The sequence below is a fragment of the Phyllobates terribilis genome, unplaced genomic scaffold, assembly GCF_046119375.1.
Source record: "Phyllobates terribilis strain yellow unplaced genomic scaffold, ASM4611937v1 Scaffold_4__5_contigs__length_816908805, whole genome shotgun sequence".
Taxonomy (NCBI): domain Eukaryota; kingdom Metazoa; phylum Chordata; class Amphibia; order Anura; family Dendrobatidae; genus Phyllobates; species Phyllobates terribilis.
In genome coordinates this window covers 221,655,075-221,675,985 of record NW_027362764.1, presented here as the reverse complement: position 1 = coordinate 221,675,985, position 20,911 = coordinate 221,655,075, and the positions used below count along the sequence as shown (strand labels likewise).

Here is a 20,911-nt window from a genome sequence, read left to right as displayed (position 1 = left end):
AGTATGGGTGCCGAGGCAAAACATTTTTTCAAGGAGGAGAATGCTTGACAAGCCTTGTCAGACCACCTAGAAAAATCCGTCCCCTTTTTAGTCATGTCTGTGAGAGGCTTAACCATGGACGAGAAATTACGAATGAACTTCCGGTAATAGTTAGCAAACCCCAGGAAACGTTGTAGTGCCTTAAGATTCTCCGGCCGATCCCACTCAAGAACTGCCCGCACTTTCCCAGGGTCCATACGAAAACCGGACGCTGAAACCAGGAAGCCTAAAAACTGGAGTTCCTGTACGGCGAACACACACTTTTCCCACTTGGCATACAGTTTATTATCCCGCAAGATCTGTAACACCTGTCTAACGTGCTCCTGATGAGACACCAGATCCGGCGAGTAAATTAAGATATCATCCAGATATATGACAACAAACTGTCCCACCAGGTGGCGAAAAATATCATTAACAAAGTGTTGAAACACCGCCGGGGCATTAGTCAGACCGAATGGCATGACAAGGTTCTCATAATGCCCCTCCGGAGTGTTAAAAGCCGTCTTCCACTCATCCCCCTCCTTCATCCTAATCAGATTGTACGCCCCCCTGAGATCCAACTTAGAGAACCATTTGGCGCCCACGATCTGATTAAAGAGATCGGGAATAAGTGGGAGCGGATACGGATCTCGGACCGTAATCCGATTAAGTTCACGGAAATCCAGGCAAGGGCGTAGGCCTCCATCTTTCTTCTTAACAAAGAAGAACCCCGCGGCCACCGGTGAAGATGAAGGTCTAATATGCCCCTTAGCCAGACTTTCAGAAATATAATCCTTCATGGCCTGCCTCTCAGGACCAGAAAGGTTATACAACCTAGCTTTAGGTAACTTGGCCTCAGGGAGCAGTTTTACAGAACAGTCATACTCGCGATGAGGAGGTAGTTCCTGACACCCATTCTCCGAGAATACATCCTCAAAGTCCGCCAGAAATGGAGGTAAGACCCAAGGAGTAACCGCACCGATGACCGTGTTCATGCAGTTTTTATTACAGAATTTACTCCATTGGCTTATCTCTCTGGTTTGCCAATTAATAACCGGGTTATGCTTAGCTAACCAAGGAAGGCCCAACACTATAGGAGTGGGAAGACCCTCCAACACGTAGCAAGACAACAGTTCTTTATGTATTGCCCCCACTTGAAGTTTTACACCATGCACAGCTTGCAAAAAACTTCCCTGACCGAGAGGCCTGGCATCGATCGAGAATATGGGGATGGGTTTAGCCAACTCACTCAATCGCATACCTTGAACCCGGGCAAACCGAGCATCAACCAGATTAGCCCCGGCCCCACTATCCAGAAGAACAGATATCCTCTCAGTTCTCGTACCCACCACCACCTCCGCCGGTACGAGAAACTGAGACGAACCTAGGGACGAAATACCTACTCCCAGATTGCCGTCCACCACACAACCTGGGATCAACAGTTTTCCGACAACTCTTCACTCTGCAAGGGACGGGATGGACACCCCCCAATAAAATGTCCCTTTTTCCCGCAGAGGAAACACCTTCCTGTCTTATGGCACACCACCGGTCCCCTTCCCCGAAATGATGTCCCTCCTAATTGCATAGGCTCCTCCGGACTGACCAGGGGAACCACCATATGAGGGGACCTTGTAGGAGGTGGAGACATTACAGGGGGTAGAGTTATCCCGCACCTCTCCCGAAGCCGTCTGTCAACACGAATAGCAAGGGCCATAGCGGCTTCCAGTGACGCGGGAGAGTCATACTGTGCCAACACATCCTGTAATTTGTCGGATAAACCATGACAAAACTGGCTCCTAAGAGCCGGGTCATTCCACTGGGTGTCCGTGGCCCACCTACGGAACTCCGAACAGAATTCCTCCGCCGGACGATCTCCCTGCTGAATCCTACGTAACTTAGACTCAGCAAGGGAGATCCGATCTGGGTCATCATATACGAGTCCCAGAGCAGCGAAAAACCTATCCACTGACTGGAGAACCGGGGAGCTTGGGGGAAGAGAGAACGCCCAAGATTGAGGGTCCCCTTGTAGGAGCGAGATGACAATTCCCACCCTTTGTTCTTCACTGCCCGATGACCGAGGCCGCAGCCGAAAGTACAATTTGCATGCCTCCCGGAAAACAAAAAACTTGTCCCGCCCCCCAGTGAACTTGTCAGGGAGAGCTACTTTAGGTTCTGGTCCGGCTTGCTCCAGAGGATGCAAAACCTTGGACTTAACGTCCGCCAGCCCCATGGACAAACTCTGCAACTGCCGAGCTAGACCGGCTACTGGATCCATGGTAGCTGGAGAAAACTAAGTGGGTCGGTGAAAATGTCACACTGTCACAGAATACTGGAGGTAGGGGGCCTAAGCTGACCCTAAGCTGGGACCCTGACTAACCCCTCAACCTGGAGGTACTGTTAAAGGTACAGAGGTCCAGGCCGCCAGCGTAACCCCTACCTCCTGAGGATCCCTGCACCTAAGTAATCTAGTCCTGAGAAGGACCCCGATCACAACAATAGGGAACCAGAAATAATATGCCCACACACAGTATTTAGACGAACGAGACAGTACAAGGGAAAAACCAAAACCACCTTGCATACAACTTCTACACAACTACAACAGAGGGAACACCAACGGGAAAGGAGATAAATGATAAAGCGAGGAAAGGGAAAAAACACTTCCAAATACACTTATCTCAGCAACTCCAAACACCACGATCCGCTCTGTAAGTCTGAATGAAAAGCTTTCACCGACACCTCCCAAACAGACCTGCAGGAATATAAAGGAGTCTCACTAAAGAAGCATTGATTGCAGCTGGGCGAGGCTGGACCTCAGCTAGCCCAGAGAGAGAGAGAATTAACTCCTACACTGCCGAGAAAACACAAAGCACCAACAAGTCAGCTGCGAGAAGTCAGGCTGTGTACTCGTGACGATCTTCGTGGCAACACACCCGTGACAGAAGGTGCAGGAGCCCAGGAAGAAGTGGAGGACGAACTGATGGAAGACTCATCAGATGAGGGAGACCTTGATCACATTTCTGTTGTGCGAGGTTGGGGGGAGAGGACAGAGGAAGGAAGCATGATTGTTACCTCGCCACCAACACAACAGGGACTTGGTGCTCCTGGATGCGCAACACACATGAGTGCCTTCTTGCTGCACTACCTGCAACATGACCCTCGAATTGTGAGAATTAGAAATAATCCTGACTACTGGGTTGCCACACTGTTAGATCCCCGGTACAAAAGTAAATTTGCAGAAATTATTCCTGCCATAGAAAGGGATGCACGCATGCAGGAGTATCAGCAGAGACTGTTGCAGAATCTTAGATGTGCTTTTCCACAAAACACCAGTGGTGCACGTAGTGAATCTCACAGTTCCAACTTGCCAACCGTGGGACCGTCGAGTGTTCAGCACTCAAACCGTAACAGAACCACAGTATCTGCTGGTAACATCAATTTTGCGGAATCATTTCACCACTTTTTTAGCCCATCCTTTGCAAGGCCACAGGAGACAAGAAGTCTGACACATAGTCAACGCCTAGAGGTGATGGTACAGGAGTATCTCCAAGTAAACATTGAAGCCATGACTGTGTCACTGGACCCTTGCTCTTTTTGGGCTTCCAATCTGGATAAATGGCCGGAGCTAGCCACTTACGCCTTGGAGATCTTGTCATGCCCCGCAGCCAGCGTTCTGTCTGAACGTGTGTTCAGCGCTGCTGGTGGTGTGCTGACAGATAAGAGCACGCGGCTCTCCACTGATAATGTAGACAGACTCATGTTCATAAAGATGAACAAATCATGGATCCGAAATGACTTTTCTACCCCTGTGTCATCCTGGGGAGAGTAAAAGCTTGATGATTGGTTAAAATCACCTCACCAACTGTTTTAAGCTTTCAAATTACTAATCATGTTTATCTGTATCTTGGCTGAAAAATAATTTGGGCTTTGTAGCAGTGTGCAGCACTGATTCTATTAGGCCATCTATACTAAGCTCCACCAGATTTAAAATTACTAATCATGTTTATCTGTATCTTGGCTGGAAAATAATTTGGGCTTTGTAGCAGTGTGCAGTACTGATTCTATTAGGCCATCTATACTAAGCTCCACCAGATTTAAAATTACTAATCATGTTTATCTGTATCTTGGCTGGAAAATAATTTGGGGCTCCGAGATGCGCAAGACACATAAGTGCCTTCTTGCTGCACTACCTGCAACATGACCCTCATATTGTCAGAATTCAAAGTAATCCTGACTACTGGGTTGCCACACTCTTAGATCCCCCAAACTTTTCGATCAACCTTTTCATGTTAATAAAGACCAAAAAAATGGTCATTTTTGAAATTATAAGCTTTAGCGGGTTATTAGAAACTGAAATCAAACAGTTTTCAACTCAAAACTTTATTCTAGGTGATGTTACATTTTCACATGGGAACCCTTGTTCGAAAGGAGCTTCTGAACTCTCTCGTCCATTGAATTTGTCAGGTTTTGGATGGTTTCTGCTTCAATTGTTTTGCATGAGGACAGAATACCCTCCCAGAGCTGTTGCTTAGATGTGAACTGCCTCCCGCCATCATAGACATTCCTTTTGATGATGCTCCAGAGGTTCTGAATGGGGTAGAGGTCAGGGGAGCATGGGGGTCACACCAAAAGTTTGTCCCCTTTTATGCCCATATCAGCCAGAGATGCAGATGTTTTATGTGCAGCATGAGATGGTGCATTATCATGCATAAAAATGATCTTGCTGTGGAATACACGATTCTTTTTCTTGAACCATAGCAGGAAGTGCTGTTTGAGAAACTCCACATACATTATGGAGTTCATCTTTACCCCTTCAGGGATCCTAAAGGGGCCGACAATCTCTCTCCCCATGATTCCAGCCCAAAACATTACTCCACCTCCTCCTTGTTGGAGCTGTAGCCGTGTTTGCGTGGGGTGTCCATCAACCAGCCATCCTCCACTCCATCCATCTGGACCATCGAGCATTGCACGGCACTCATCCGTGAACAAAACAGTTTGGAAATCAGTCTTCATGTAATGTTTGGCCCACTGGAGCCATTTCTGCTTGTGTGAAGTGGATAGAGGAGGTCGACAGGATGGCGTATGCACAGCTGTAAACCTCTGAAGGACCCTGCATCTTGTTGCTCGGGGGACGTTGGAGGCACCAGCAGCTTCAAAAACTTGTCTGCTGCTATGACAAGGCTTTTTTGCCGCTGCTTTTAACCTGACGTAATTGCCTGTAGGAAAGAGTCCTCAATTTGCCCTTATCAGCACGCACACGTGTGTACTGTGAATCAGCTACATACTTCTTGATTGCCAAGACACTTCATCCTGATCATCGCACAATGTTGATTGTAGTCATGCCTTGACCTAAACACTCCACAATTTGTTGCTTCTCAGCAGCCGACACATCCTTTTTCTTTCCCATTTTGGCAGAAAATGTAGGCTGCTTAATAATGTGGGACAGCCTTCTTAAGTAGTCTTGCCTTTCATTGGACACACCTGCCAAACTAATTAGCACAGGTGTCTGCAATTGCTTACAGTGATATAAAGAGCCCTGACACACATCACCATCAATGAGTTTAACTGACAAACAAACAAATTCTTCCCTTATCACTCCTAAACACTTTTTGCATAATAATTTGGAACACAGTGTACATGTGCTTTTCCACAAAACACCAGTGGTTCACGTAGTGAATCTTACAGTTCTAACTTGCAAACCGTGGTCTGTATGGAGTTGTTCAATAAAGGGCCCAAAATTAAGATAACATAGATGGGAGAGGTCTCTATGAATAGGAATTCCTAAGTATTTGATACCCTGTGAGGGCCAGGCAAAGGGAAAGTTGGACTGGATGGAATCCTGTATGGATTTGGGGAGGGAGACATCGAGGGCCTCAGCCTTCGCTGCATTGATTTTAAAATTTGACCATGTAACAAAGTGATCTATTTCAGCCATAACAGCATGGATGGATATATGTGATTGAGTGATATATACTAGGACATCATCAGCAAATAGAGAGCACTTGTACTCGGTGCCTCCCACCTCAATCCACCTAATATTGGGGTTATGGCGAATTGATGAGAGCAGGTGCTCCGTCACTAGGATGTATAAGAGAGGGGACAGAGAGGGGTGATTGTGAAAGGTGATGAAAATGTTCTGATGCACCCCCTGGGCCTTGGGAAACCCGGAGCCGGACCCTTTTTGGTGGATGCTGGTGGTTGTAGTCTCCGTGGCGGCGACCCGGTTCCATGGCTCAGGGGTGTCAAACCAGTGGCGGAACTATTTATGTGGTTTTGATGTTTAAATGTCCGACTACGCCACCCGTGGATTGCGGTCAGAGTGAACCGCCGCTGCAGGGCAGACCGCTGAGGCTGGTGTTGTGGGTGCAGCAGAGCGTAGCATAACTCCCCACGGGAGGAGTATAGCCTCAGGGCAGTGTATGCGGAGGATGGGGGTGATGGTGCAGGGCAGCAGCAGTAACGACACGGAGTCAGTGATGCAGTCCAGGGCCTTTACTCACAGTTCTTATTATCCAGACCACGTCTGCAGGTAACGGCTGCCCATGTCGTACTGTGCTCACCAGGTGAGGGGCTCAGACAACTCCCAGATAACTTTGGAGCGCTTCACAGGACCCCCTTTGTGTGTCCTTTGTCTGGCCTTTCTTACCAACCCTTCTGTCCGGCTGCCTCGGGCCTCCTCTTGGTAAACTTGGCGCCAGTTTCCCTGACCCTATGTGGTGCCTTCCTAGCGGGTGTAGCGAGGGGCTGCACCACATAAAATGTCACAGCCTCCGGTTTCTAGCTGAGGGTCGTTTCCTGCCTCCAGTAGTTTCTGTGATCGGTCTCCCCCTTTGGCCTGACCCCTCCACGCAGGTGGATTCGGGCGTGCGGTGGCGACTCGCCCGTCCGCACCCCTGGGATCCCTTCGTTCCTGGAGCCTTCTCCGCTCCTCTTCCTTCCTTCTCCCTCTTCCAGGCCTGGGCCTCTGTTACTAGGTCCGCCTCCGGGGCAGAGCTCATGCAGAGCCCCTGCTCCCTGCCACTTCTGCTCAGACTTCTCTGCACTGAACTAAGATGGTGCCCACCTTTTATACTCCCTTCTCAATGTACCCAGGAACTGCTTCCTCCCTGCTCCTGCACTACAGGGTTCCCCTTCCTCAGTGTTCCCTCTCCCCACTCCAACAAGGGACAGGGACTGTCGTGCCCATCTCAGGGGCATATTAGTCGCCCTGCCCCACGGCAATGTGGTGTAATGCATGCAGGTGTCGGGTCCTGATCCACACTCCATCCTTACCTGAGAGTGAGATATCACACCTCTGGGTGAGGTGCAATACCTCTGTAGCAACCGAGCCCTCAGGGTGCTACAGTTCCATTTATCTTCAGCCTAGGTGACGTATTGCGATACAGGGCCGTGATTTTGGCTATAAAAGGGACCTAGACCCCTACCCCAAGCTTTTTAAGAGAATCATATATGGCGTGCCAGGAGACGCTATGGAATGCTTTCTCAGCATCCAACGAGAGTATCTAATTACAAATTTTTAACTGCATCTAGCCCAGGAAATACTTTGTGCCTAGTAGCAGTGTCTGCTAGTCAGCAGATTATCCTGGCTGTTAAGCAAGCTACACCACCTGTAGTTTGGACACTTAATTTTTTTCAAAGGAAATGCTTCGGGACCACGGGATACTCAGTGAAGAGCATCAGGAGGCACCCCAAGGCATAGGGGCTGGGACTGGCAGTAGGATGCCTTACGGTGGACAGCCGAGCTCGATCCTTATAAAAGCTTTTTAACTGCAGCAGCTTTAGTGGACGCTACTGGAGCTGGAATTACGCGGCTGCTGGCATGAGACTTGCCCTCCAATAGATCCTTGTAAATGGATTTAAAGTGTATTCATTCAAATTAGAGAGACAATTTAAATTAAAAAGCTTAGAGCTGCCTCCACCACAGGGGGGCTCGCTCGACCCACCAGCGGACAGGCACCAGTATTGGGAGAGTGGGTTGGCCGTCAGGGTTCACCGCGGCTCTGGCACAAACCCGGCGACACGGAGGTGGCACGGGCAGGAGCGGACTGGCCGTGTCGGCTTCTCACTTTTTGGATTTTAGAAGGGCATGACATGCCTATATCTGTGTCTCCCCCTCCTTTTACTCCTCCACCTCTTTTCTTTTCGCATGACTATATGTACTTGTCACTTTTCCATGTGTTAGTTGTGTCTTCTGAGCAGTTTGTCAGCTTTTGGACACCTTTGAAGGTGTTTTCTATGTGTTTCTATGTGTTTTTGTTTGCCTGCCATTGGTTTTAACGGTGTTCGAAGGTGTTCGACGAACAGTGCGGCGAACACACGGGTGTTCGACGAACCGAACCGAACTCGAACACTACGGGGGTGGCTCAACACTAGCAGAGACGCTGTTATAAATATTGTTATAAATTGTTATGCATCCGGGTGGTGGAACCTCTGTGCTGCGGTGCAAGGAGGGACCAGAGGGGCGTGACTAAGTGTCTACTCGGCCCGACCAAGGTCGCACGGCGGCTCAGTCAACTCCGTGAACCAGGGAGGAACCGAGCAGAGGGACCAGGTGCCACTCTGGGACCGACCTTGTATGAGAGCAGGTGACTCCCACAGGTCAGGAGGCAGGAACTGACCGGTACAGCGGATGAGCTCGGCAGGCAGGCTGACGGGTGGTCCGGGTAGACAAGCAGGCTGATTAGACTGATAGTCAGGCGAGTTCTCTGGGTAGGCAAGCTGGCGGGCACAACAGGTAGCTGGCAGGTGCTCCCAGGTAAGCAGGCAGACGGGCACGGCAGGTAACAGGCAGGTGCTACCAGGTAAGCAGGCTGGCGGTCACGGCAGGCAACAGGCAGGTAACAGGTGGGTGCTTCCAGGTAAAGCAGGCTGGCAGACACGGCAGGCAACAGGCAGGTAACAGGTAGGTGCTTCCAGGTAAAGCAGGCTGGCGGGAACGGCAGGTAACAGGCAGGTGCTTCCAGGTAAGCGAGTGGGCAGAGCCCATAGACAGACTGGCGGACTGGACTGAAGACAGACTGTCGGGCTGGATAGTAGTCAGACTGGCGGACTGGACTGTAGAATAGGCTGGCGGACAGGGCTGACTTGCAGAGGACCGGAGGGCTGAAGGAAAGTAAGTAACACAAAGCAACAACCTTGCACGGGCACCTCCATATTGGAGGTGGTGCCTTTTATAGGGAAAGTCCTTTTTAGGACGGCGCACGGCCCCTTTAAGAGGGAGGGAGCGCGCGCGCGCCCTAAGCACAGAGCCAGGGAAGCGGCGTGCACCAGCAGCAGCTGCAGGGAGGCCTGAAGACGCCGGAGCAGAACCGCGGCGGTAAGGGGGACGGCGTCTCTGCCTGGCAGAGGGCAGAGACGCCGATGCTACATAAATCTGTCTGGAGCTGTGAGCTTGTACAAATGCCCTGTTATCTCTATGTGTAAATGTACTGATAGACTCCAGAACACTGACGGCTGAATGTGGTACAGCAGAACTTTTGCTTAGCTTTACAGTTCTATTAATAATGCAGTTGTGCTGCTCACAATAACTGTCACTCAAAGAGGAGTGCCAGCACTGCCAGATACCAGGTAGTGAAAGAGACTGAAAAGCTGTGTGCTGCTCAAAAGACTATTTGAGAGTAACATTTTAAAGATCTGAGCAGATATGTCATCCTATCAAATATAGCTGTCACACTGATTCTGGTGTCCTTCCATAAAAGAAATAATAATATAATAATAAAAAATTATAATTATAGCTGTGATTGCAGGGTACTTTCAGTGCAGGGAGGATCCTTCAAAGCCTCAGACCTTGTTGGCCAGAAAGGCAGTTAGTGAGTGACAGACCCCGTACTACATATTGAGGGCAAGTAGAGAGTGACAGACCCTGCACTACACATGTAGGTCAAGTAGAGCTTAACAGATCCTGCATTGCACATAGAGGACAGGTAGAGAATGACAGACCCCACACTACACATGGAAGGCAGGTAAAGTGACAGACCCCACTCTACACATGTGACGCGCCCCCTGGGCCTGTGCTGGGGAACCCGGAACCGGGCCTGTTGTAGGATGCTGGGGGTTGTAGTCTCCGTGTGGCAGTGACCCGGTCCATGCCCAGGGTGGTCAAATCAGTGGCAGTCTATTTGTATTGTAATTGTCCGACTACGCCACCCGTGGATTGCGGTCAGTGGGGACCGCCGCTGCGCTGCAGACCGCTGAGGCTGATGTTGTTTGCGCAGCTGAGTATGGGATGACTCCCCACGGGAGAAGTATTGCCTCAGGGCAGCTAATGTGGATGATGGTGGTGATGGTGTGAGTGTCCCAGTACTGATGGTGCTGGTGCGGCGAGGAACCACAGAGACGTGCAGTTGCAGTTTTCAATGCTTTACTCACAGTTCTTTATCAGGTCACTTGTGCGCAGTTAGGACCGCCCGAGTCATGCTGCGTCCACCAGGTGAGGGACTCGGTCAACTCCCAGGCAATTCCGGAGTGTGGTTCAGAGCTCCCTTCTCTTTCCTTTCTCTGGCCGTCCCCACCAGTGACCCACCTTTGTCCAGCTTCCTCGGGCCTTCTGTTGGCGAAACCTCTCTCCGGTTTCCCTGACCCTATACGGTATGCCTTTCTGGTGGATGTAGTGAGGGGTCGCACCAAGATGTGGTAAAAACCTCCGGTCTTCGGCTGAGGAATCTGTTACCTCCACCAATTTGGGTTCCGGTAACCTGTTCTGCCAACCCTTCACCCTGTATCTCCTCTGGGCATATGGGGTTCCTTCTGTCCTCGTGTCTCTGGGCCTTTCTCTGTGTTCCTTGCTTCCTTTCTCCTCTGTTCCAATTCCTTTCCTACTTTCCTTTCTGTTCCTTCTTCTCTCTCTCTCTCAGGCTCCAGCCTCCTGACAAGGCCTACCTGCAGAGCAGAGCCCATGCAGGGGCTCTGCTTCCTGTCTTCTCCTCAGACTGTCTCCACTGAACTGAACTGGACTCAACCCTGTTCTAAGATGGTGCCCACCTTTTATACCTCCTTCTGACACCCGAGCCCAGGTGACTTGCAACCAATGGGCTCCTGCCTATGCCCAGAGACCCACCCTATCTGCTCCTACACCACTGGGTATTCCACCCCCCTCCCCACTCCAGCCAGGAACAGAAGCTGTCGTGCCTGCACTTCTGTGGGAGCACCGTTGAGCTGTCCCTCGGAAATGGGGTGTGTGTGGTGCATGCAGCTAAACGAGTCCTGGTCCACACTCCATCCTTACCCGGGAGTGGAATATCACACCTCTGGTCTGAGGTGCAATACCCCTGTAGCAGCCGAGCCCTCGGGGTGCTACATTTGTAGTACTGGTAAAGACTGGCAGATCATGCACTACACATGAAGGGCAAGTAGAGACTGACAGAAACCACACTACTCATGGAGATCAGGTGGAAAGTGACAGACTCCACACTACACATAGTATGAAAGTGCGATAGCTATTTTTACTGTGAATTGATGGATGCCTATGGGTGTGAAGAATGAATGTGAGCCTGGAGCATGAGGGTTGAGTATATATTCTGGTCTTGGGTCTCAGTTTAGTTAGTGGTATACATAATCATTCATGTCTTTCAGAAAAACTACTTTTATTTTTACTGTGACCCACTGCTCAAGTATCATCCTGTGAAGAGCTCTCTCTGTGTGCACATATTTGGCAGCTCAATGACCACTTAATTTAGTCAATTAGGTTTGAAGTTTGCTTTTGTGTCAATAATTGTGAATTCTTCTGTATTTTATGGACTTTATTGACAAATTATTTGAATTGATTAATTTTCCTCAACCAAGTCACAGAAAGTCACAGTAGGTCACAGTAGGTCTTTGGTGCTACACAGATGTATATTAGGCCATTCTCACAAGTTCTATATAGTTAAAAGAAGGAAATCATGTATATTTCTTATTATAAAGATAAGAGGGAGAAAGTCAATAAAACCATTATACTTTCCTGCACTACCTAATAACAAATCTTTTACAGAACTGGTTTTGCAAATGCAATTATAGGCTTTGTTACTAAATACCTGAATATGGATGTGTATTGTTCGGTGCCTAGGTAGCATAAACTTTGTGGTTATTAGGCACGGAGAACCCGATATCGCCATGGACGCTAGTGGTAATGCAATTTTATTGACTTGTAGACTTGCTTGCTCATTGGACTATACTCACACTGCAATTAGAGAATGCACAGGGAAGCTCCTGGACCAGACATCCAACACATCTACAGTTTCCCGTTTGAATGACAGATTCTGCATATGGATTTTTTTTGCTTTATGGCAAAGAGTAGTCTGCATTTTTCTATACAGGAGCCTTCTGCAAAGAACATGCATATGTGGCACTCTGCTGTTCACAGGTACCACAGGACCCAAAAGGGTGCATGGATGGACTTCTCCACAAGAGGCCCTCATTACATGCAGCCTTCCACCTCAGACCACCAGAGGGAGCCCTGTTAGGGATATATATATGGAGGGTGGAGTTAGGCAGTCAGTTAGAAGCGTGCTGGCGCTGAGACCAGTGAAGGAGCAGCACGTCTGCTGCTGTGTTCTGAGGGCCCCGAGTGTGGAAGGAGGCAAAGAGGAGAGGAGAGAGGAGTTGAGGGGGCAGAAGAGCATCATAGGCTCACCCCCAAGACACAAACCGGACACCGGGTCCATGCCTACAGGGTCCTCTATACCCAGTAGGAACTATCGGCTTACCAGGAGGCTTCCAGACCCCTGGTCATCCTGAAGCTACAAGCAATAACAGGACTAGGAACCACGAAGGCCCCGGCGTCCAGGGATAGTGCTTGCCAAGGAAAGGTCCTACTACCATGCGGTCAGGTGAGAGAGCAACACAACACAGAAGCTAGGCCAAGTTTCAGGCTGGCTAGAAGCTTAGAGAGAGGGAGACACGGATCAGGAGGCCTTATACCCGCTCACTGGGGAGAAGTCCTGAAGTGCACCCTTCCTAGCAAGTACCCTGGACCATACCTGCCGTTACACCAGTAAAGGTACTGAAGCGAACCCCTTGTGTACATGTCCGTCATTCCCCTTGACCTGGCCATCTCTCACCTGCATCCCTTCCATCAACTCTGCCCCGGGGGTCCGCTCCGCCTGTGGGGAGCAGAAACATCCCAGCTGCCATTTCATCACCCCCGGAGGTCTGCAGCAGCACCGGTAACCATTACCAGAAACAACAGGTGGCGTCAAGAAACAAACCATACACTAAAAACCCCTTTTTCAAGAGAGACCCCAGAGTATGGGCCCGGGAGCCGACTGCCGTGACATCCTAAGCAAGGTAAAAGGCCCGGGTATCGAGTCCCCTATATCTCCCTGGGTGACACACAACACATGAGATATGTTTTTAAATACATTATAAAATGTTGGCAAACGCGGGCTGCATCTAATGAAAGCCTCAAACTTGAGATAAATAGCTGCTTATGCTGAAAATAAAATGGTTGTTCGTGAAATAATACTGTTCTCCTTGGGGTGTTTGCTCCATTTTCCAAATAGTTTACAGCTGCATTCTAAATTATTCATTAAGAAACTTTCTACAGTTTGCAATAAACCAACAACAATTTAAATACAGCAACACAACTAACATAAAGTATTTTTTCTAAATTCAACAAAAAAATTAAAATTTTAATGAGTACTGCAGTCCCAGAATTATTCAACCCCCTTCATGAAAAACGCTTTTAGTACTTAGTGTAATAGAGCACCTTTGGCTGTTATGACCTGCTGCAAAGATGATGACTAGCCAGACACCAGACTCTGGCAGTGTTCCTGAGGAATCTTAGCCCATTCCGTACTGTAGCAGCCTTTTTCAAATTCCATACTGTAAAGTGGCTCTGTTCGTGCGCTAAATAGGGTTTCCACCAGCAGGCTTCGCACAAGCTACTCTATAAATCAGGTCAATGGGGAGCCATAGCCTTCACCCTTTAACACCAGTACAGGGATGTGGACTTACACAGGGACCCTGGGATGAGTTATTGGAGGAGCTGCTGGCCGATGGGCAAGACTGTCCGGAAAGTCAGGTCACTGGGTAAGAACCAGAAGGTACAGAAAAGGGACAAGATCTTCAGAAGAAAACTCATTAAACTGGCTGAGGTCTGAAACAGGAATAACCACTAGAATTACTGGAGCAGAGCCCACAAGTGTGAACCAGATAAAGAAGTATTTATAACTTGCTGTGGTATACAGAGATTCAGCAGGTTAAATAGAGGACACACCTGGGGGAGAACAATACTAAACAAGCTACATATTAACCCTAATGCTCCCTGCTTGGTCAGAACCACAAATCCCAGGGAATAAAGCAAAACTACCACGTTGTCACACTGCATCACTCGCAATGAAGTTGTGGTGGCGTCCGAAGACAGAAGACGAAACAGAGGAGGCTGGTACCGACATACTTGTTACATATACATTTTTCTATGTGGTGCAAGTCAGTCAAATATGACTGCTGCTCCAGAATCTTCCAGGACTTTTTCTGAAATCAAGTCTTGGTGGACTTTGCGGTATTCTTGGGATCATTGTCTTGTTGGAAAGTACAATTATCCCCAAGCTTCATTCTCCTCCTACAGACTGAAAGAGTTCTAGTCTTGTTTACTTGCTTCAAAGAACAGAAACCCTAAAGATCGACAGCTTACTTTTATGGTTTGGAGCATATTGGAGCTGAATTTTCTTGAATTTTTTTGGGTCAGTAGAATATGTCTTAAAGTTTGAGCTTAGAGAACTTCAGCGTTTTGTTAGCGCCTTACTGTGTGAACTGAAATCTCAGTGCTTACTGCCAACAGATCTTTTGCCATCTCTTGAGGGTTTTGACCACCTGCCTCCTCAGCAATTTGGTGGCAGCAGTGATACATTAACTTCCTTATTCTGCTACATCAAGTAGCATATCCAGTGATCCTTTAACTTTAAACTTGTGAACTATAAATTCAAATGTATCCCTGGGTACATTCAATGCCTATGCAACCTTTCTGTAGCATTTTCCTGTTTCTGCAAGACAATTATCTCACCTCTTAAATTTTTGGATCACTTGGCAGCCCAAGAAAATTAGTGAACTAGAAGCCATCGTTCATAGGCAATGGGCTAAGATTCCTCAGAAACGCTACCAGAAGCTAATATTTAGCTATGCATCATGTTTGAATCAGATCATAACAATCAAAGGTGCTCTAATAATTACTAAAGACATTTGTCATGAAGGGATTGTATATTTCGGAGACAGCAAGTGGTATTTTGTGTTGAATTTGGAGAAACCAGCTGTTATATTAGTTATGTTGAGCTATTTCAACTGTTCTTGTTTCATAAAATTTGTACATTTTGCTAATAAACCCAATTTGCAATGAAGAATTTGTAGAAACGCTCATTTTCAATTATTGGCCTATCTAAACAGATGGGCAAATGCCCAACGAACGAGCAAAGTGCTCATTTGTTGTATGCAATGATTTTTAAGCAGTCTCAAAAATCATTGTTGGCCACATATCGTCCTGTGCAAACAAGTGATGGACTTCCAATAACATGGTACTCTATGTACACAGAACGATTGTATTAATGATCATTCTGTGCTCATAGATTTCTGATTGCCTTGTCTAAACATAATTGATCAGCTTGTATCCAATTAACAATTGTTTAACAACTTGGAAATGGCAATGTATATGGGCCCTAAGTGTACATACATATTGAAAGACATTAAAGGTAATATGTCAGCAAGTTTTGCTATTTAATTTGATAGCACCATAATATAGGGCAAGAGAACCTGATTCCAGGGGTGTGTCACTTACCAAGCTGTGTGTTGTAGTTTCAATACAATCATTATTTAATCAGCTGGAGATTATCACTGCCTGACTAGGTCTCATAGCATAGTCTCTGCATAGCAGTCATGCTAATCTGTGTAACCCCACCCCCAACACTGATTAGCAGCTTGCTGACAATGTACAATGCACGGGAATCTGCCTATCAAGGGTGTGGGCGGGGTTATACCGGGCTCAGCATTCATAGCACTGCTACATCTACAGCAGAGAAAACAGGGATTCTATCAAAACTACTTCAAGCAATCCAGTAAGTGACACATTGCTGGAATCGGGCCCTATATTATGCTGCTCTCTGATTACACAGGAAAAATGGCTGATATATTTCCTTTAAAAGCACAGAGATAAGTTATCTGATCAATGCAAACTATCTAGAAATTGTTTTGCTACTCTGAGGTGAGATACCATACTACTCCAGGGACGGACATACCATTAGTGCAACTTGTGCAGCTACACAGGGGTCCAAATGTAGGGGCTCATTTCCACCTCCAACACTGCAAGCAGCTTCAGTCACAGCCACATACAGAAATGCATTATGATAAATGAGAAATTATGATAAAGTACTGGACTGCAATGGGCCCATATACTATTTTTGCTCAGGGGTCCTCTTATGTCTGTGTCCACCTCTGCATACAAACCATAATGTGTGTTACAATTTTGCAGTAAAATGTCATTCATTGACCTTGCCCCAGGTTCTGCCATTTGTGTATCCCTTCAAACGAACACAAAATAACCAAAAAAATGTCTATTGGCAGCTTCACACTGTGTCTACTATGCAGGAATACCAGCAAAGTACAAATAGTAATCAGCAAAAATAAAAGTACATCTCACTAAAATAGAGCAATAAAAATCACAATATATCCAATTTTGTTTTTTTATCGTAGATCACAATAATAGAAATGGAATTATAAAAACAACTATCTAGTGCATGAATATGGCAAATATTTTGTTATTTTAGTGGTAAAATACTGATGACCTGACTAATTTTTAAATACTACTGTGTTATATGTAATTTACATGGGGCTGCAGATCAGATTACTGCATTTTTTACCACTGTTATAGAAATGCACAAACAATGCAGCCAAGAAAGTGATAGGTGACAGCTTCAGCTCTGCTATAGTTATAAGTCGCTAGATCCTATAGGAGTAAAATAACCGTAATGCAATCTCCATACTCACCAGAGCTACAAACTTCAGCTTCTTCTCTGCACTTGCTTGGCCAAATACAAGAAAACACATAATAGTGAGAAAAAAATAACACGATAAAAACCATCTTGAATGGCTCACACTGATTTCTGCAGGAGACATAGCGTAGATTTAAGCTCGCTGAACAGGTAGATCTAGCAGGCTCCTTAGACAATAGGTGACATGCTTAAGAGAAGCAGGGTGGGGCCAACATGAAAGGAATAATAAGTGATTTCATAAACTGAGTGTTTCACCTCTAGAAGAAAGGTTTCACCTGAGTCTTTCCTGTATGTTAGTGATAGATAGCTATCACTTCCATATCACACTCCACAGATTGCCTAATGTACAAAGTCTAAGCACCTACAAGTAAAGTTTAACTTCACAGGGACCACTGTAAATGTAGCTAGATCCGAGCACCTCATGAAAAACATAATCTCTGCTTTCTTAGGTAAATTAATATTTTAGTTGGGTGCTCTTAGCTCGGTACTTTTATAGTTAAAGGGAAAGTGTTAGCATGTCATTTATGTTTAAGAGTAGAAAATAGTATCAAAGCTTAATTCTTGTGTGTGAATGAATCCTTTAAATAGCCTTCTAAAATCTGTGGCAAAAACGAAATGCCCACTGCCGAGCTGTTCAGAAACAGAGCACTTTCTAAAATGTCAGGGCTACAGATTTTCCAGAAATGTAGGACTCATTCACACTCCTTATTGCAGGAGATTTTTGAATGTTCACTTGTCGACATGACATTTTCCTGGTAGCTGCATTGATCGCCATGATTGTCCATGCAGTTGTGTAAGAGGATAGATAAAAGGGTCTCCATCTGTCTAACACAATTGTTTAGCACTACTAAGGGGTTAAAAGTAAGTGCTCTAGACTTATGCCTCTTTATGCTCTCCTCTGCTTTGTTGAGATGGATACGGACTTCCCACCAAACCTTTTGGAGGTGGTGGATAGTAGCAGAGACCGCCAGAAGTACATCGTCCCCTCCCTCAAAACATGGAGACCTAGGATGGAATCCTAGATTACAGAAGAAGGGAGACATTCCCAAGCCCTTGTGGTGTCTATTATTTAGGGCGAACTCTGCTATGTTTGATCCCCAATCATGCTGAGTATGGGAGCAAAACATCTTAGATCTCAAGACACTGGTTGGTTTGCTCTGTTTGCCCATTAGTTTGAGGATGGTATGAAGATGAAAATGAGAGTTCTGACCCGAGGCATTTACAGAAAGCCCTCCAGAGATAAACTGGGACCCATGATCAGAGATAATAGTCATAGGAAACCCATGTAATCTTACCACCTGAACAAGGAACAAATCTACCAAGTCCTGCGCACTGGGCAACTGAGCCAAAACGAACCAAATGGCATTGTTTCGAAAATAGGTCCACAATAACCCACATAGTCATACCCTTGGATTCAGGGAGATTCGTAATGAAGTCCATGGATATGTGGGACCAAGGATGTACAGGAATGAGCAAAGGGGGAAGTTTCCCTGCCGGGGCGACGCGGGGCACCTTGTTCCTGGCAGAGATCTCGCATGCCTAAACATAAGCTTCAACATCATTACCCAAGGATGGGCCACCAACACTTTCTGCTCAACAGGTAACAGGTCCCCTTAATGCCCAAGTGGGCCGCTGTGACAGAGTCATGACATTATCTGAGTAAGCCCAATCATAACTGCATCGGAACAAATAATTTATTATGAGGTGTGCTGGACAGAGCCATCCCCTAAGCCTTAACAACTCCCAAGCCAAATTGACAGAAGAGACTACAATGCCCTTTGGAAAAATGAAATCAGGTTCCTTAATTTCAGAATCACTAGGACAAACACTCAGCATCTGCCCGAACATTCTTGGTCCCAGGGAGGTAAGAGATCGAAAAATTAAATTCAACTTGCCCACACTCGTTGGTTAAAGATGTCAGGGATGAGGGGAGAGGGTACTGATTACGTACCATTATGCTATTGAGCTCACAAAAGTCAATATGCCGTCTCAAACAGCCATCCTTTTTGGCCACAAAAAAGAACCCTGCTCCAACCGGAGATTTAGAAGTGCGGATTAACCCATTTTTCAAATTTTACCCAATATATTCTCTCATAGATTGCCTCTCGGGTTTTGACAGTTTAAAAATTCTGCCCTAACTTTGCCCCCTCAAGGAGCTGGATGGAACAGTCATAAGTTCTATGTGGAGGTAATTTCTGGGAGAACACCCGTGGGAACTCTGCCACATACCATGGAACCTGGGAGGTGGAACCTACTACCTTAGGAGGATGGATAACACAAAGGGATTATTGGACAGTTGGAGGACCACTTAACAATATCCCCCTTTGCCAGTCAATAATAGGGTTGTGTTAGGCTAAGGGAGACCTAAAAAAAGGCATGCATCTTCTTTATGCAGACAACCTGTGGTGATAGATGCTGGTTCAGCGGTGCGATACCCAATACTCTGGGCAAGGGGAGAATTATCAAGAGAAGATAATGTTTTAGAAGCATCCAAGGAGATAAGAGGGACCTCCAACTCCTTGGCCATGGCAACATTCCAAAAACTTCTTAGCCCCGCAATCAACAAAAGCATAACCCTCCACAATCTTACTGCTAAACTTTATGACAATAGGTAAGAGTAATATTTTGCTAGGGGTACCAAAACACCTAACTGGTTATCCATAAACCCAGCTAGGCACAGTTGTGACGCGCTCCTGGGTCTGAGTCGCGCAGCGTTGCGCACGCGGGAGCCTACCCGGAGCCGGATCTGATAGGGGTAGTAGTCTCGTGGCGGTGACCCGGTCCGTGCCCAGGGAGTCAAGCTGAGTGGCAGAGTTTAGCAGAAGATGGTACGGTGTTCGACTACGCCACCCGTTGAATGCGGCTATGAGGCCGCCGCTGCAGGGCAGACCGCTGAGGCCGGTGGTACGATTGTGCAGCGTAGATGGTATAACCCCCAACGGGAGGGGTATGGCCTCAGGGCAGCCGACGTGTTTGAAGGGGGTAGCAGAATAGCATGCAGGTAGCAGGAACCACTCAGAGACGGTGCGGTGTAGTTCAGGGTCTTTACTGATGACAAAGGTAGACCCTCCCGGAGTACTGGCTAGCGATCGGGGCCTGGTCAGTCCGTGAGCAGATGGGATCTCCCCTGGCCAGGCGGAGTTGTAGGCCTCCCCAACTAATTGTACTCTTCTGGCTACCTTGCTAGAGGCGGGTAAAAGTAGCCCACGTCCCTGAGTGTACCATGTGGTGCTCACCCGTATGGCCGGTGACTCGGGGCCTTCTGGTAGCTTCCGCTCCACGACGGCGATGCTGGTCCCTTGCGTGTGACCGTGCCTTCGGGTTTCTTGGCCAGAGGACCTGAAATCCCCTGCCGGTCGGTTTCTGCTGCTGGGTAAGGATTAGTCCCCACAGCCTCGGACTCCGGGTCCGGTGAGAACTCTTCAATCAGGGCGAGCTCTACAGCTTCCAGCCCCTGACTCCTTTTAGCACTGCTCCCACTGAGCTCCTGATCTTTCATTCCTATAGCTGCTCCTCTCCAGACCAGACTATGTCTCTGTCTGGGACTCTTCTTCTCCTCTTTCTCTCCTCTCTAACCCTGCCTCAGCCCCAGTTTATATAGGGGAAGTTCTTCCCCTCCCAGGACTGGGCAGGAGGTGTGGCATGCATAGGATTCCTGACCAGGAGACCTCCCACCTGCTCTCAGACGTAATATTGCTATTACTGTGGAAACCAGACCCCTGGGGTGCCACATTCCCCCCTAGTAAAATTTAGTACTCCGGGACTAAACATATTTTTGTAAACATAACAAGTATAAACAGAAACAGCATAATAAAGAAAAACACATTAGGATGGTCACGGCGTGTCCGCAACCGGGTGCAGTTTTTGAAGAAAACAAGGGTGTCCATTTCACCAAAGAACAGGGAGCCGTAACCAGGTAGGGGTCTGTCCTGCCCCGAGTC

At 47.4% G+C, this 20,911-nt stretch overlaps 1 protein-coding gene across 5 annotated transcripts in view; it reads right to left on the bottom strand.

Moving 5' to 3' along the window:
- The window catches only part of ACP3 (acid phosphatase 3), a 200,264-nt gene that overhangs the window by 127,746 nt on the left and 51,607 nt on the right, over window positions 1-20,911 (bottom strand). The window contains exon 1 of one of the 5 annotated variants that reach the window (XM_073678091.1): window positions 16,966-17,279. The exons of 2 other annotated variants lie outside the window; for them this stretch is intronic. In XM_073678091.1, coding sequence (XP_073534192.1) covers window positions 16,966-17,059 — 94 coding nt within the window. In that variant the 5' untranslated portion in view covers window positions 17,060-17,279. Of the gene's footprint in view, window positions 1-16,965; window positions 17,280-20,911 lie in introns of those variants that run through there. 2 more of the 5 variants (XM_073678092.1, XM_073678093.1) reach the window with 2 other exon arrangements.